Source organism: Salminus brasiliensis, chromosome 5 (genome assembly GCF_030463535.1).
Source record: "Salminus brasiliensis chromosome 5, fSalBra1.hap2, whole genome shotgun sequence".
NCBI classification, from domain to species: Eukaryota; Metazoa; Chordata; class Actinopteri; order Characiformes; family Bryconidae; genus Salminus; species Salminus brasiliensis.
In genome coordinates this window covers 5,993,903-6,009,725 of record NC_132882.1, presented here as the reverse complement: position 1 = coordinate 6,009,725, position 15,823 = coordinate 5,993,903, and the positions used below count along the sequence as shown (strand labels likewise).

Below are 15,823 nucleotides of genomic sequence, written 5' to 3'. Positions count from 1 at the left end.
CACATCTATGGATACTTTGATGAGGACATGTCGTTAAAGTACATTTCTGAGGTGGCCCTAGCTTTGGATTACCTCCACAGACATGGAATTATTCACAGGTACGTGTTCATCATGATGAGAATCCATATTTGACTCATCCGATGGGTTTGTTAGATTCACATCTTCTGACCGTAACCAAAAAACACACTGTCTTTCTCAGGGATCTGAAACCTGACAACATGCTTGTCTCCAATGAAGGACACATCAAGCTGACTGACTTTGGCCTCTCCAAAGTGAAGCTTGACCGAGGTATGCTGACCTGCACAGCAGAGTAATAGTCTAATACCTAAGGTTTCATCTTTATCTTTTAAAGTCAGAATTCCAGTAGAAACTGTGATGTCAGATCTTTGTGTTTAAAGGCTTTTCACAAATGCTAGCTGTTTGTTCCTGATACTGATATAAGTAGTGAAGATGTATGAATGTTTTACCAAACCATTTTTATTTATTATTTATTTATTTTAATTGTTCTTTTGAAATACCTTCCCTAAAGACTGAGACCACCACCTCTCAAGGGTCTCGGTGCGGATGTTTTGGTCTTCATCAGAGTGCAATTACTGTGTTCACACCTGCCCAAACTAATTACATCAAGGGTGAAAATGAATTGGAGTCCGTTTTAACTGGACTGAAAAATGCTGGTGTGAAAATGCCCTCAGATGCTCATTAAAAGGAAAAAGCTTAAATTAAAAATGATTTATTGTAAAGCACAGTAGTTTTATATTTTGTTTTTTAATTGTCAGGGAAGTATTGATATATTGCCTGATATTCAAGATTACAGTATTGGTATCGGAAAAGAGAAAGTGAGCGAATGACATCTAGCTTAGCATATTCAGCATAAGGATCTTCTCAATTCTTGTTGGAATTAAAAAACTGTAAAGTTTGTGGTTTAATGTTTTTGGTCTCTTCATAATTCCTCATGTTCTTAAATGTTTAGAGGTTTAAAGGTGTTTTTCTTTTTGGTTATACATCTGTCAATGTGCCTAGTCTTACAGCTGTTCTTGCCTGTTCTCATGAATATCTGACTTATTCAAATTTCTGTTCTGCAGAGTTGAGTCTTATGGATATACTGACCACACCGTCTTTGGCAAAACCGAAAAAAGATTATTTTCGAACTCCTGGTCAAGTTTTGTCCTTGATAAGTTCTCTTGGTCTTGTGAGTATTACAACAGTCTGACGTTTGAAAATGTGCAACCTGCTTCAGAGAAGGGCTCTCCAATAATGTCTGTAAAAAGGATTTCATTTAAAACAGCCTGAAGCACCCATGGTTTTCAGCTGGAGCTGGATTTGCAAAAACATTACTAAGAAAATAATTAGAAGGAGACTTGAGAAAAATGTTCAAAGACCCAATTTTCCTTCCCAAAATAATTGCCCAGTTGCCCAACCCACTCATTATGACTCTTGCACCATCATTGGCAAAGCCATCCTACTCACTCCTGTGGGAGGAGGGCCAATTGTGCTCGCTCAGGCTCTGGCTGCTGATGGCAAGCAGCATGACCTGGGATTTGAATCGATCCTCAGATCTTTAAATAAATATCTGCAAATAAATAAATAAATAAAATAAAATAAGCTCTCATGGATTCTCTTAGGAAAGCCTAAAATGTTTTATTCAGACACTTTATTTATTTTTTTTTTTAGATTTTATTTAGACTTTCCTGCATTTTAAGTTTTAAGAACACCAACCTCAAGTTTTTGAATAGTAACTTGTCTTAACTTTTGCAGTAAAGAAGAGGTGTGGTCTTGCTTTAACTGTAATGAAAACCTGCATCCATACCAGTTCTATTTAGGATAAGATTGGACACCCCTGCTATACAGTTAATTTTTTTTCCAATCTGAAGTGTGAAACTGAAGCTCTTTGTTTTCTGTATCTCCTTCAAATGACAGAATACTCCAGTGATGGAAGGCAAGCGCCACAGCAGCGCCTCAGCTGTGGCCAGTCCTGTGTCCTGTGGGAAAGTGGAGCAGAGGAAGAGTTCTTTCTGTTCACCTCTGCTGGCCAGAAGAAGGGAGCTCCTGCGTTCCCCTATCTGCCCCTCACGAGCCCTCGGTAGATATCTCTAACAGTTTAACGAGTTGTTTTGCCTCTGATGTGTTGGACTGCATTTAAGGGTGGGTTATATTCTATACAATTGATGATGTGTATGATGATGATGCGTTTTTGTGTTTTGTGAGGTTGGAATGGATGGAGAATTTCAGCAACGTTTGGGGTAATGGGCTCTTTAAGAAAGAGCAGGAGATCTATTATATATTATAGGTCTACTATATATAGACATGTTTATTTTTATTCCCTTATATTGGTTGTACTATATTTAGATGTTCTATTTAGAAGTTAGTACCATAATTCAAAAGGGATATTTATTATTGTTGTTATTATTATTATTATGATGATGATGATGATGAAGTAACCAAGTGGGAGGGGGAAGAGCGAGCCCTGGTGAGAGTGCTGGTGTAGTTAGTTGGCTGTAAACTCCTCCCTCAGTGTGTGACACTATGCTTCAGCTGTGCAATACTCAAATTTTACTGTTCATATGTGCAATAATAATAGTACTATAATTCAATTGAATGTGTGCAATAAGTTTTCATATTTATCACAGCTATTAACAATATGCCACTTTACTATATTCATATATTTTATATAAATGTAAATATAAATTAATAAATAAATAAAAGTTTTTCCCTTTATTCAATTTTTTAATTTATTTTATAGAGGGTTTTTATAGAGTGTTATATGTGTAGATGTTTATTCTTACACAAAAGGTTGCAACTGTAACGATCAATAAAGTATTTCTGATTCTGATATTGTACCAGAATGTTTATGATAAATGGAAAAATAGAAATGCTCCATAATGACTTAGAATAAAATGTTTACATTGACCTCCATTGCTGTTTAAAAGACGTTTTTACGTGGCTGCTTTGATCTGCAGTTAGACTGTTTTTTTGTTTGCAGACTCTGTAATTGGTTAGTCTATGAAGTCTATGTTTGGTATACTGATGATGCTCTATGTGTTCCATCACCCATCACAACACCGATGGTCTTGTCATACTGCCCACACTTAACCACACATCCATCCATCCATCCAGTGACTAATTGATCCGAACTGCGTTCCCTTTCAGGAGCCAACAGTGTCTTCAGTCCCAGTGTTCTGGCCAGAAGCCTGACACCAAGGCTCATGAAGTCCAGGAAGAGGTTTGAGTCCCTAAGTGCTGGAAGTGCTCACTCGTGCCTCCCGCCATCCACCACTGACTCTGAGAGCTGCATCAGTCCACTGTGGGAGGACGAGCAGGTAAACGGGCTTATGCTTAAATGATTAACTTGACGTTAATTAATGCGTAAATGAATGAAATCAGGGCTGCCTGATTAAATTGATATTTTCACTGAATTTGTGGAGACTAGTAGCTAGTTGGCATTATGATGATGTAACCTACAGTTTAAATGCATGTATGTTGTATAAATCAAGTCAAGAGGGTTTTATTGTCATTTCAACTACATACAGAGTACACAGTGAAATGAAACAACCTTCCTCCAGGACCATGGTGCAACACTGACACAGTGCATACAGTACACAAGTGCGGACAGACAACACAACACAGTACAGACAGAGAATAATAAATAATTGTGATAGACAGACAGACAGACAGAGAGAGACAGACACCAGTTAAGAAGTTGAGTTGAGAAGTCTGATGGCTTGGGGGAAGAAGCTGTTGCAGAGTCTGGTTGTGTTGGACCGGATGCTGCGGTACCTTCTTCCTGATGGCAGGAGGGAGAACTATGTATGTTTTATAGAATTATGTATGTTTTTCCACTTATGTTTTTTTTATATGTCTTAAATAGGGATGCATGATCTTGGAAAACCACTGACCCATATTCCAATTATTTTTTTGTAATATTCTGATCCCAATATTTAGTTGTTCTGCGGTTTTAAATGAAAAATACATAATTTTCACCAGATTTCTCCAAAAGTCAATTATCCAACATGTTGTAATATTAATATTTCCCACTGTTTATCCACAATTGGAGCAAAATTACTGATATTGGGCAAATATAATGTGCCTCTGGTAGATAAATCATGTACAAGTACAATGGTAGGAGTTTTCCTTTTGTGTCAAGCAAGTTGTATCAAAATCTGGTTGATTTTTTTATTTGCCTTAGTGACCCTGCACATCCTGCAATTTGACAATGACCATGCTGAAATGATCTATTGTGGAGCCCAAGCTGTTAGTTTAAAAGGTATAAATGTACTTAAAAATAAATTAAATTAATTTGTGTAGTTGGGATTAACTATTTATTTTATTGTTTTTCTCTTAAAATATCTGATTATGGAACGATTAAATAAGCAGTAGATTATTCTAGCATTAATATTAAACAACTAACATACTACAATATATACAATCTACCAAACTGATACCAAGTTGATGGTGATTGCTCCAAATATAATATAATAGTATAATAGGTGGTGACCCTAGCTTTTGGACATAGTTAATTGAATTAGCAGATTTGGCTGCACTGTTTTATTTGATGGGATGCTTGAGATTGTAATAAGATTGTTTTTTTATATTTGGCTCCATAGTTTTGGCACAGTAGTAGTATTGGACTAGGGTTGGGGAACTGCAGGCCTTTACTGGCCACACCCAGTTTCCTGATATCCCTGTTTTAACATGCATATTAAAACTGTGCAGGAATTCAGCCATCCAGGACTGCCCCCCCCCCCTCCTCCTCTCTTGTAATATTTATACAATAGATGTTGCTACTAGATGTCCTTGACTTGATCAAACTAACTGATAAATTACATTCAGGAACTTTTCTGACCGTACGATTGGTTTCATGTTTTGTAGAAATTGGAAGGTGATGAGAACCTTCCACCACCACATGGAAAGGATTTGGTTGACCAAGCTAGACAAAAACGTCCCGTGGCTGCGTTTGAGGAAAGGATGAGCCGTGCAATGAGTGTTCCTGGAAGTGAGACTCCTTTGACTCCACTCCACAACCTGAACTCTGGATCCCGATCACTGAAAGCCCACATGGACAGGAGGAACGTGAAGCCAGAAATGTCTGCAGGAAAGAGACTCCACTTCACTGAAGCTGATCTCTGTCTTACTCCCAAGGACAAAACTGCTCTCAAACAGTCATTTGCGAACAGCTTAATAAAAACTGAGACAGGATTTGGGTGCGCTAGCCAATCACTGGAGCCGGAGCCTGCTCTGAAGCTTGGCTCTTCAGTGAAACGGGGGTTTGCGGAGGTGGACAAAAGTCCTGAGCAAGCTGAGATCCATGCCAAGAAGAGGGACGTTGAGTACAGGAGATGTTTTCCAATTCCAGAAAATGATACAAGGGGACATACAGGACTGACTGGGATTTTCTCTGCCGTTGGATTGGATAGTGTTGGAGACGGGGGTATCCCCAAACAGTCCAGCCCTACCAGGGTGGCCAAAAATCTTCTATGCGAGCTGGAGGAGCCTGGAGAAAGCGTCACAACTGTGGCCAGCTCCAGCTTCACTTCTTCTCCCGATGATGGCCGAGACCTGAGGAGAAGCCTTAGCCTGGACTCGGACGGCTCGGTCCATGAAATATCGGTGATCACGAACACGCCTCCTCCGAAAAACTGTCCCAAAGGTTCTCTCTTGCCATCGTTCCAGGAGCTTGATGAAAATGAGATATCTGCTGTGGTTCTGCCACAGGTAGAAGCCGCCATTGCCGCAGCGCCACTGAAGCACCATCAAAAGAGTGAATCGGATTGCTCTGTGTTGGACCATCTCCACTTTCAGTCCAGTAGCCTGATCAAATCGCCGCCTTTCCTCAAGCCCAGGAATGTGGTGGCCTTCAGAAGCTACTGCAGCTCCATTAACCGCTCCAACATGTCCTGCAGCTCCCGTCTCAGCATCGCCTCTATGGATGCAATGGACATGTCAGCCTCAGCCTCCTTCCACAGTGCACCTAACGCCATGACCCCTGTGCAGAAGAAGAGACCCAGCCTCAACAGTTCACTGTACCAGGTAAGGCACGGTTATAATAGGTGAAGGCTCAGGGAACCTTCAAGTGGTGTTTTTAACAAATGGGTTAAAGGCCTTACAGACAGGTGGGACAAGGGCTGGTACTGGAACCTGGTCACTTACAGTTGGAAGCATGTCTGATGCTAAAAAAAACTTCAGTATCTTGCTGTCCTTCAAAAAATGCTTAATTAATTAATTTGTATGAGTAAGATTATATATTTTAATTATATATTTCTTTTATTGATTTAATTTTTGCCTTCTCTCCCCTGACCTGAGTCTTATGCTAGAGATATACTTGCTGTTTGGCAATATGCCGTTTCAACAACCGGCTGCTTCGTAAACCTAACTGTTTCCCCATATTTGCCTATATGCAGCATGTGTCCACTAGAGGGTTTACCTGCTGTGCATGGACATAACGGCCTGTGATTTGTTCCCGTTTATTTTTGCAGGTTGATCTTAACCCTCTTCTTTAATTCTGATAAAATAATTCCCATGTTTTATATCAATATGGATATACATGAGGATACGCGAGGCAGCAATCATGATTAGGTGGATGCGTAGTTACCAGCAAGTATATCTGAGTCTGTTGGTTGTGTCTGAATATTGCCTGTAACAGGGTTGCTTTTAAATCCTTAAAATGTCAAAATATTAAGATGGATCCTAACATTTCTTAAAGTTTTACTTTTACCGGTAGTCTTAAATTCAGTCTCCTCAGATCTGATGTTTCAGTAAATTTATATTACAGCCTTTGAGAAGGAAGGCCTTGTTTATCGTAACCATTGATAAACCAGTCATCAGAGGGAGAATGATATTTTCCTTATTGTGGTCCTAAAAAGATCTCAAATTATGCAGCAGTCCTGTGTGAACTCATTTACAGCCTAAACCCAAGCTTTGTTTCTTTTAGTTGAAATTTCACCACCTAATATTTATAAAATTTTCATTTTAAAAGCTCTTTCCAATAATTTTTTTTATTAAATAAAAAAGGCCTTGCCACATGGGCTGCTCAATCCTGGTCCTGGAGATCTACCACCCTGAAGAGTTCAGATCCAACACCGTTGACTCTAATGTTCAGTTGCTCCTGAAGGTCTTGAGCAGCCCTGCTTTAGGGTGTTCTGATGTCCTGGTTATCTTGACACCCCCTGTTTCATTCAATGCTTCTAATGTGACTTATTTTTCAGACTCCTCAGCCAATGGTTTTGTCCCACACCCCTTATCGAACACCCAAGAGTGTCCGTAGAGGTCCTGAACCAGTGGAAGGGGCTCCCATCCTAGGCACGCCTGATTACTTGGCCCCGGAACTTTTACTAGGGAAACCACATGGTAAGAGATGATTAGAATGGGTTAGTTCAGCGTACTTTACATTTTATATTAGGGAAGTGCTGCTTTTACCTACTATAATTATAATCGGTTTGTGACTTTTTTTTTTTTTCAATGTCATACAGTTGAGGGTAAAGTAGATGTATTTAAGGAAATGATTGATTGTCATGTACACTGAATGGCTTCTTTATTGGACCCTGTGTTTTAGTTGCAGGATCAGTTGAGTGTGGTGAGTATGCTGGGATTGTTGAATTTGTGCTCAGTGTGTTGGTGCATGAGCAGGCAGCTTCTCCGCAAAGGAATACTTCAGCCAAGAGTGCTAACAGGGCTAATGAGGAATGAAAGGTGGTCAGCCTTGTGTAATACTAACTGGTCCACACACTATACCTTTCCCCACCTTAGCCAAAAGCTTGGTTGAAGTGCCCTTTTAATAATGTTTTATCAAGGGAAATGGCTGACTAATTTGATCAATGTTTATGAACTGTCACTTCCATGATTGGCTGCGCTTGACTTGCCATTCTCACTGCTTCAGTGATACTCTTTGAACTTGGGTCAGAAATGTCTAAGCCTGTCCTGAAAAAATCATAGTTGGTCTATTTTGCTCTATTCCAGCTCTGAGGCACACCTGGCCTGTAAAGGTGAGGATTACCTGGCTGGCAGTGGTGTGTTGGAGGTGAAGTAGATCAAAAGTCTAGACTGGATGTGGGTCTTTGGGGATTAACTGGGGCGATCTCTACTGTAAGGGGTTCAGTCTTGGTCGGTGGTGTTGTAATGGTTATTGGGGATGGAACCAACAACATTGCAGGCTCCTGTCTATCACAGCTGGCCTAGAAAGACAAGGAAGATTGTCCCCAATTTTAATTTTCATTAATGCCTCAGTCGTCTGCGGGAGAGCGTGGGAGTTATTTGAAGATGGCCTGGCTCCTTTCTCCTTGTTCCTGAGCTCATATTAAGTAGAAATTTGCAGTGGCTGGAGCTTTAAAGAAAAAGATTAGTCAACATTAAGAGCAAAAAGCATCACATTAACACATTTGCTTATTTTTTAATAACAAGGAGACATGGTGTTTTACTGTTTGTGTAAAATAAGGCATAAAATGACCATAAATATCATAGCATAGAAAACTCCACCTACTGATGAAGGTGATGTGGAATAATAATCAGATAAAGCTGTCAAACATGTTTTGGTTACACAGTAATACAAAGTCATCAATACAAAGTCATGTTAAACCCATATACACTATATGTCCAAATGTTTGTGGACACCCCTTCTAATGAATGCATTCAGCTACTTCAAGTTGCACTCATTGCTGATCTTCTCTGCACAGTAGAGACAGTTACTCCAACGAAAGCAGGATAAACTCTTAAAACTACTTGAATTCCCCTGCTTTAGACCATCACTGATGTCTAAAAAGAAATAATTGAAATATTGACGGTGGAAGTAATGTCAAATTGACCCAAATTTTATGCTAAGCTAATAACGGCAGTGCTTTTCCTCCCCACTCCAAAAACAAACCTAACCTCCCCCTGCTCTCACAGCTGTAGAGTAGCCATGTGACCAACACCTTTAGTATTATGATAACAAAAAGTCATGTTAAACCCATATACGCTATATGTCCAAATGTTTATGAACACCCCTTCTAATGAATGCATTCAGCTACTTCAAGTTGCACTCATTGCTGATCTCGGGACAGTAGAGACAGTTTTTTTTTATTATTATTATAATACCCTTGATTTCAGAAGAAACAATGAAAGAGGAGTAGGTGTCCCATTACTTTCGTCTTTTTAGTGAATTTAACTTTTTAAATTAGCTTTTAAAAACTGTGCTGCAGCGCAGTTAACAGATTGTATAAATCACACCATTTAGTGTAGGACTGGGTGTTAGGATTTGTCCAGGAAGTCCTTACGATTCTGTTTCGGTTCTACATCCAAGTTTGGGATTTTGAACGAGACCTATTTTTGTAATTCCTGGGTAATTTTGACCTTATTCATTTGCTTTAGACCATCACTGATGTCTAAAAAGAAATAATTTAAAAGTTGAGGGTGGAAGTAATGTAAAATTGACCCAAATTTTATGCTAAGCTAATAACGACAGTGCTTTTCCTCCCCACTCCAAAAATGAACTTAACCTCCCCCTGCTCTCACAGCTGTAGAGTAGCCATGTGATCACAGTCTAACCCCTTGACTATTATGATAACAGTGCTGACGGTAACACTGTGCTGTTTTACCATTGTAGATTTCATGGTGGACTGGTGGGCGTTGGGCGTCTGCCTCTTCGAGTTCCTGACTGGAGTGCCGCCGTTTAATGATGAAACTCCTCAGCTTGTGTTCCAGAACATTCTCAACCGAGGTCATTAACTTTGTTATAATACTAATAATAATATATGTAGATGGTATTTAATGATATATACTCACCAAACACTTAGTAGGGACACTACTAATACTGGATAGGGCCTCCTGCTCTTTTGGATTTCATGAGATGTTAGGGAAAAATTCTTGATGCAATTCCTGCAGATCTTTCCAGGAGCACCTTCACCTTCTGAATCTCCCGTTCTAGAGATGTTCTACTGGATTCAGGACAGCTGACTGGGAAGACCACTGTTCATGAAACCGTTTTGAGAGACTTTCGCTTTGTGACCTGGTCCATCATCTTTGTGGACGTAGCCGTTAGAAGATGGGTGAAGTGTGGTCATGAAGGGATGGGTAGGGCACATGGTTAGCAACCATACCCTTATAGTCTGTGCCGTACAATCCAGAATTGATTTGTGATAATGGCCCAAAATGTACCTACACTACCACCTCCACCAGCCTGGACTTGTTGACACAAAGCAGGTTGGGTCCATGGATTCATGCTTTTGGCACCAGATTCTGACCCTATCATCTGTGAGCCTCAGCTTCCAGCAAAATCCAGCTTCCTCAGACCATGTGACAGTGCTGGTGAGCCACTGCAGCCTCCGCTTTCTGTTCTTGGCTGACCAAAGAAGAACCTGGCATGATCTTCTGCTGTTGTAGTCCATCCACCTCACGGGTTGCCATGGTGGTTTTCGTTCTGAGATGCTTCTCTGCTCTCCACAGTTGTACAGGGTGGTTATCCGAGTTACTGTAGCCTTTCTGTCAGTTCCAGCCTGTCAATCAGTCTGACCATTCTCTGTGGATCTCTCTCCTCAAGAAGGTGCAGAACTGCTGTTCACTGGATGGGTTTTCTTTATTACTCCATTCTGAGTAACTCCAGAGACTGCTGTGCTGGAAATCCCAGGAGATCAGCAGTTCTTCATTTACATTTACGGCATTTAACAGATGCTCTTATCCAGAGCGACTTACAAGGTTATTCATATTACAGTGGTGAGCCAATGTCCTTCAAGAAACACCTGCAAACATGGAGCCATTCTCGCAGGAGAAGGTTTTTAGCCATGCAGGCGAGATGTCAAAGCAGTCATGTGACAAAATGAACCAATCACACAACCCCACACACAAAACATTTACATTTAGCAGACGCTCTTATCCAAGGTTACTCATATTACAGAGGAGAGTCAGTGTAGTGTTAGGAGTCTTGCCCAAAGACTCTTATTGGTGTAGCACAGCATAGTCACAATTGAACCCCAGTCTCCCACAAGGTGTGGTAGCTCACTGGCAGGTAGTGGTGTTACCTGTTGCGCCACACCAACCAGTTCTAGAAATGCTCAAACCAGCCCGTCTGCCCCAGCGATAAAGCTGTGCTCAAAACAACGGAGATAACATTTCTCTCCGTTTTGATGTTGGCTGATTAGATACGTGCATAGTAGGAATTAATAGGTGTTCCTAATAAAGTGCTTGGTGAGTTTATATCTGCATGCACTTCCCACTGTAAAGCTAGCTGGTATAAATTGGTAATTTTTGGAATGAGGATGATGATGATTGTGATTAATGATGGTGATGCATGATGACTCTTGTGATGTTGATGCTGTGAGCAGATATACCATGGCCTGATGGAGAAGAGGAATTGTCCCTTGTTGCGAGGAATGCCATAGAGATTCTTCTTACTACAGATATGAACAAACGGGCTGGTCTGAAAGGTGAGGACACTGCCAGACAGAGCAATGCTGAGTTATTGATCTGTGTGTTAATATTGGCTTCTTCAGTCAATGTAATTGCAAAGAATTTCAAATGGTGCTTCAAGCTGGATCAATTATGCCAGTGTTTTGATTGCCAGTAGGTATTTACTGGCTCCTAAAGGTTTTCTCCAGCAGTTCTGTGTCTGATTCATTCATGGAAGACCAAGAATGTTTACAACCTTCAAATATGAAGTCTTTTAAAGTGTTAAACACATTTAAGGTCCACTAAATTTAGTTCTGAAAGCTGGCTAGTTAGTCTTGGCCATTAATTGGCTTAAATCATATTCCTGTTTGCTGTTGGTTTCACCTAGGAATCTCACAGATGACACTTCACCTCAGATTTGCTTGAATCAAGAGAAATTCCTCCGAATATCTTCTTGAACACTCAAACCTTCACTTTTCTTAAACATTAAAGACCTGTTTAGCGTCCTAAACTGTGCAGGAACTACATGGCTAATGTAGTTAACAGACTCTGCAGCAGTGAATGGTCACCCACTCTCACACTTCTCTCGACCTGCTCAAACCACATCCAAGTCTTCATCCAGGTCTTCCTCAAGGTTGTGCAGACTTGTTTAAGTGGTTTAAAAAGTAATGGGGTCCGAGTGGTTCAGTAGACTAAGGCACGGCCACTGTGATCAGAGGATCGCTGGTTCGAATCCCGGTCATCCTGCTATCTCAGTCATTCTGCAGCCGAAGCCCTGAGAGCGCACAATTGGCCTTGCTCTCTCCAGGGTGGGTAGAAGGTGCTTCCCCCCCCCTGAGGTGCTGGCCATCACCGGCGTCTGCAGGCTGGTGCGTTGGAGCCGGATATGCGGATAAGCTTCCCTCCAAGTGTGTTGGGGGTTGAGAAAAGTGTGGGCAGGTATTAATAGGCATTTTATATGTATGACATGTATATTTACAGCTGATGCTCTTATCCAGTGTGACTTATGTAGAATGTAGAGGTAGAAGCTAGAACTCCGTTTCAGATAGAACTGTACATGGACAAGTTTTGGGACATCTAAAGGAGCTTCAGTGACTTCCCATTCGAAACCCATAGGCATTAATATGGAGTTGGCCCTGTTTTGCAGCTCTAACAGCAGCAGCAGGTCTGGAGCTCTGCTGCAGTTATTGAGTCAGTTGGAGGCTTTTCTGCACTCTGCTCTGAGGAGCTCAGCACTCGGCCCTGACCCCGCTCTGTAACTTTACGTGGTCTGACAGACACTCGGTGGCTGAGCTGCTCTCTGTGAGCTGTTCCTCCTAAACTCCTCCACTGTTCAATAATAATACCACTCACAGCTGATGGAGGAAGATCTAGGAGGGAAGGTCTAAATTTCACCAGCTGACTTCTTGTTGTTCTTGCAGCGGTGTCTCCTATTACATACAGAACCACGCTGGAGTTGTGAGCTCTTCAGAACCTCCCGTTCTTTCACTAATGTGTGGAAAGACGGACTGCATTCATGGCTAGAGGCATGATTTTAAACACCTGTGGAAATGGGACTGAATGAAACATCTAAGTTCAATCATTTATAGTCGTGTCCCAATACTTTTGTCCATATGCAGCACTCACTATTCACTATTAACTTCATAGTTGTTGGTTACGTTTATCTCCAGTGCCAAACTTGGTCACTAAACATCCAGACCCATCAACTACATCTGGTTTAGGTGGTAATTAGGTCAATTTTAAATTTAGTGAACTGTTCCTTTCATGGTTGTTCGCTTGGTTTCCTCCATTAAAAGGTCCTGCCATTAATCGAAAGGAGGTTCCTTAAATGACACTGTTCAAAAGAACCCTTTTGGAGCTGCAAACTTTATCACTCTGTTATCTGGGTTTCCTCCAGAGCTGAAAGCACATCCGTTCTTTGCTGGTTTGGACTGGGACAACCTCCAGAACCAGCCCATGCCCTTCATTCCTCAGCCTGATGACGAGACGGACACTTCTTACTTTGAGGCGAGAAACGCTGCCCAACACCTGGCTCTCTCAGGCTTCAGCCTGTAACGCAGACGCTCACCATACGGTCATCCATCCGCCATCCATCCGTCAGTTGGCTCATAGTTCAGTGGCACGTTCGCTCCAGGCTGCAGGTATTTTAGGGACTACTGATGCAATAGCTACCACTGTGCAATAGCTGTAGATCTCTATAGCTGTCTTCCTTTTCTCCTCTTTCGTTATTTGTGTCGTGTCGTCCTTTTGTGTCTCACCTTGTCGGTTTTAAGTGTTCCTCTTGCTTCTGTAGATGATTAATCTCTGAGTCAGTTAATATGACTCTGATTATGTAGCAGTAGTGGGTAAAATGGGTAAATATGTCGAGGGAAAGAGTTATAAGGGTTATAAGTTTACCAGATTCACTGTTTTTAAAGGCTGTGAGCTTTAGCACATCTTAAACCATGTATAAAGCTGTACGGTGCTGATCTAGCTTGGCTTCCGCACGGTGGACGGCCACAGTTTAGGGCGTGGCAGGCATAATAAGGCACTGATTCCAGATCAGCACTCTTAATCTGAGTAGTTTTATATACACAGGAGCCTTGCTGAATTAGATAAAAAATGCTTTTAGTGTACTATTAGTGTGTGTGTGTAAGCATATTGTCACGGTCATGCAAAAACCTTCCCTATTTTAGCCATTTTTTTACTGATGTGAAATAATCAGAATGAATGGACCAATAGAAATGCTCCAAACTGACTCAAAAGAAAATGTTTTACATTGACTTCCATTGAAAGTTAGAAAATGTGACATTTTTGTTTTGGCATGACCGTGGCTGTCTGCGGGGAGGGCGGGTAATATATAGTTATAACACTATGTGCTGTCATTACATTGACTTAAATTGACTGCCACTTTTAAATGTGCTACTTCATAATGGTTTTCTTTACTCTTAACTTCTGCCCGAGAGTTTTACGGTCCATCATCGTACTCCTAATTTACAATGTGCACTTTCTATGCAAAAAAATCAGTACCTTTCAGTGTGTGATCGATATAAACAGTACATATGTTTAAATAAAATTCATTTAATATTTCCGTTTGGAGTCTTTCGTCTTTCTATACCTGTTTCCTCAAAAGAGGAAGAGGATCTTCATCGAAAATTCAGGTCATATGGGGGTCTAGATTCAAACAGAAGAAAATTATTTGACTGTGCACAAGAATTCATTTCATTCAGAATCTTTAAATGTGTTGACTTATTCTCTTCTTGTCCAAGAACTAACATTTAATTGTCAAGCACACAAACAGTAATCAAGCTTATTTTTAAATATTTAGTGTATTAAAAAAAAATCTAGCAGTTAAACCTGAGAATAAATGAGTAACTTGGTCAAACATACAAGCAGCAATCAAACATTGCAAACATCTAAACATTTAGTTTAGTCAAATGTGTTGAATTGTTCTCTTCTTGTCCAAAAACTAAAATTTAATTAGGGTTAATTAGGGCCAGAATTTGTTCTGATGGGTCTTGAAGAATTTTCAAATGTTTGTATAATAATAATATGATAAGTTGTCACGGACATACAAGGCAGTGATGGCACTTTAAAAAAAAACAAAACAAAACAAAAAAAAGCTCTTAAACAGTACAAATGACTTAATCCATCTGGAGGGGAAGGAGAAAAATATTTTGATTGGAAATAATTATTAAATAATATTTAATAAATTGTAGGCATGTACGTACAGGAAAGGAGGTGTCTCGACTGGAGGGATGGAGGAAAGGTGGTCTGTATTTATTAAATTCTGTAATTGTATTGGTCACTATGTTAGTATGTGACTTGGTCATAGTGCTGTATACTTTATACAGTGGAAAAACCTCCAATTATCCACTTTCCTTATCCCTATTTTTAGTAATATTTATTATTTTAAAAACTGATTGATTTGTTATTGGTCCTATATGACCATATTTTATACAATAGCTTAAGTGTAGACTCCATAACGTCAGTCGTATGTAAGTATCTGCAGACTTGTCCTCAGGCAAGCTTACAGAACAAATGGGCCATGTGAAATAAGAATGTAGATATAGATATTAATAGGTTAATTAAAAAGCAAGTGTAAATCTGCAGTGTAGGGCTTTAATTATCTCAAAAGAAAATTCTGCAGAAAAGTAGGGCAGCTCGAGGCAGACAAAGTAGTGTTTGTGTATCACCATTAAAATTAAAGGCAAAACATGTGGATTATAATAAAATGGTGACCTGATGTACAGCAGGTATATACTGAATTTTTATTTCTTTATTTTTTGTTTAATTAAACAAATTTCCAAAAATATAACTTGCCTAAAGTAGAGATGCACTGATCCTTTCTTTTCTTTTCTTTTTTCTTTCAGTTCCGATACAGATACTTGAACTTTGCATATCGGTCGATACCTGATACAGATCCAATACCACTGTTGAATTAATAAACCGGATTCCTCACCATGTGGGAGAGACTTAAGGCATCAAGATTGAA

General features: G+C 40.2%; 1 protein-coding gene across 2 annotated transcripts in view; it reads left to right on the top strand.

Moving 5' to 3' along the window:
* Window positions 1-14,381, top strand: part of mastl (microtubule associated serine/threonine kinase-like) — a 17,129-nt gene extending 2,748 nt beyond the window's left edge. Inside the window, exons 3-13 of one of the 2 annotated variants that reach the window (XM_072679314.1) lie at window positions 1-98; window positions 200-288; window positions 1,083-1,189; window positions 1,918-2,080; window positions 3,148-3,317; window positions 4,867-6,024; window positions 7,200-7,341; window positions 7,547-7,567; window positions 9,572-9,685; window positions 11,286-11,387; window positions 13,247-14,381. The exon at window positions 1-98 is cut by the window's left edge and continues 42 nt beyond it. In XM_072679314.1, the coding sequence (XP_072535415.1) occupies window positions 1-98; window positions 200-288; window positions 1,083-1,189; window positions 1,918-2,080; window positions 3,148-3,317; window positions 4,867-6,024; window positions 7,200-7,341; window positions 7,547-7,567; window positions 9,572-9,685; window positions 11,286-11,387; window positions 13,247-13,404 (2,322 nt within the window). In that variant the 3' untranslated portion in view covers window positions 13,405-14,381. The remainder of the gene's footprint in view (window positions 99-199; window positions 289-1,082; window positions 1,190-1,917; window positions 2,081-3,147; window positions 3,318-4,866; window positions 6,025-7,199; window positions 7,342-7,546; window positions 7,568-9,571; window positions 9,686-11,285; window positions 11,388-13,246) is intronic. The other variant, XM_072679315.1, reaches the window with a different exon arrangement.
* Window positions 14,382-15,823: the final 1,442 nt, after the last annotated feature.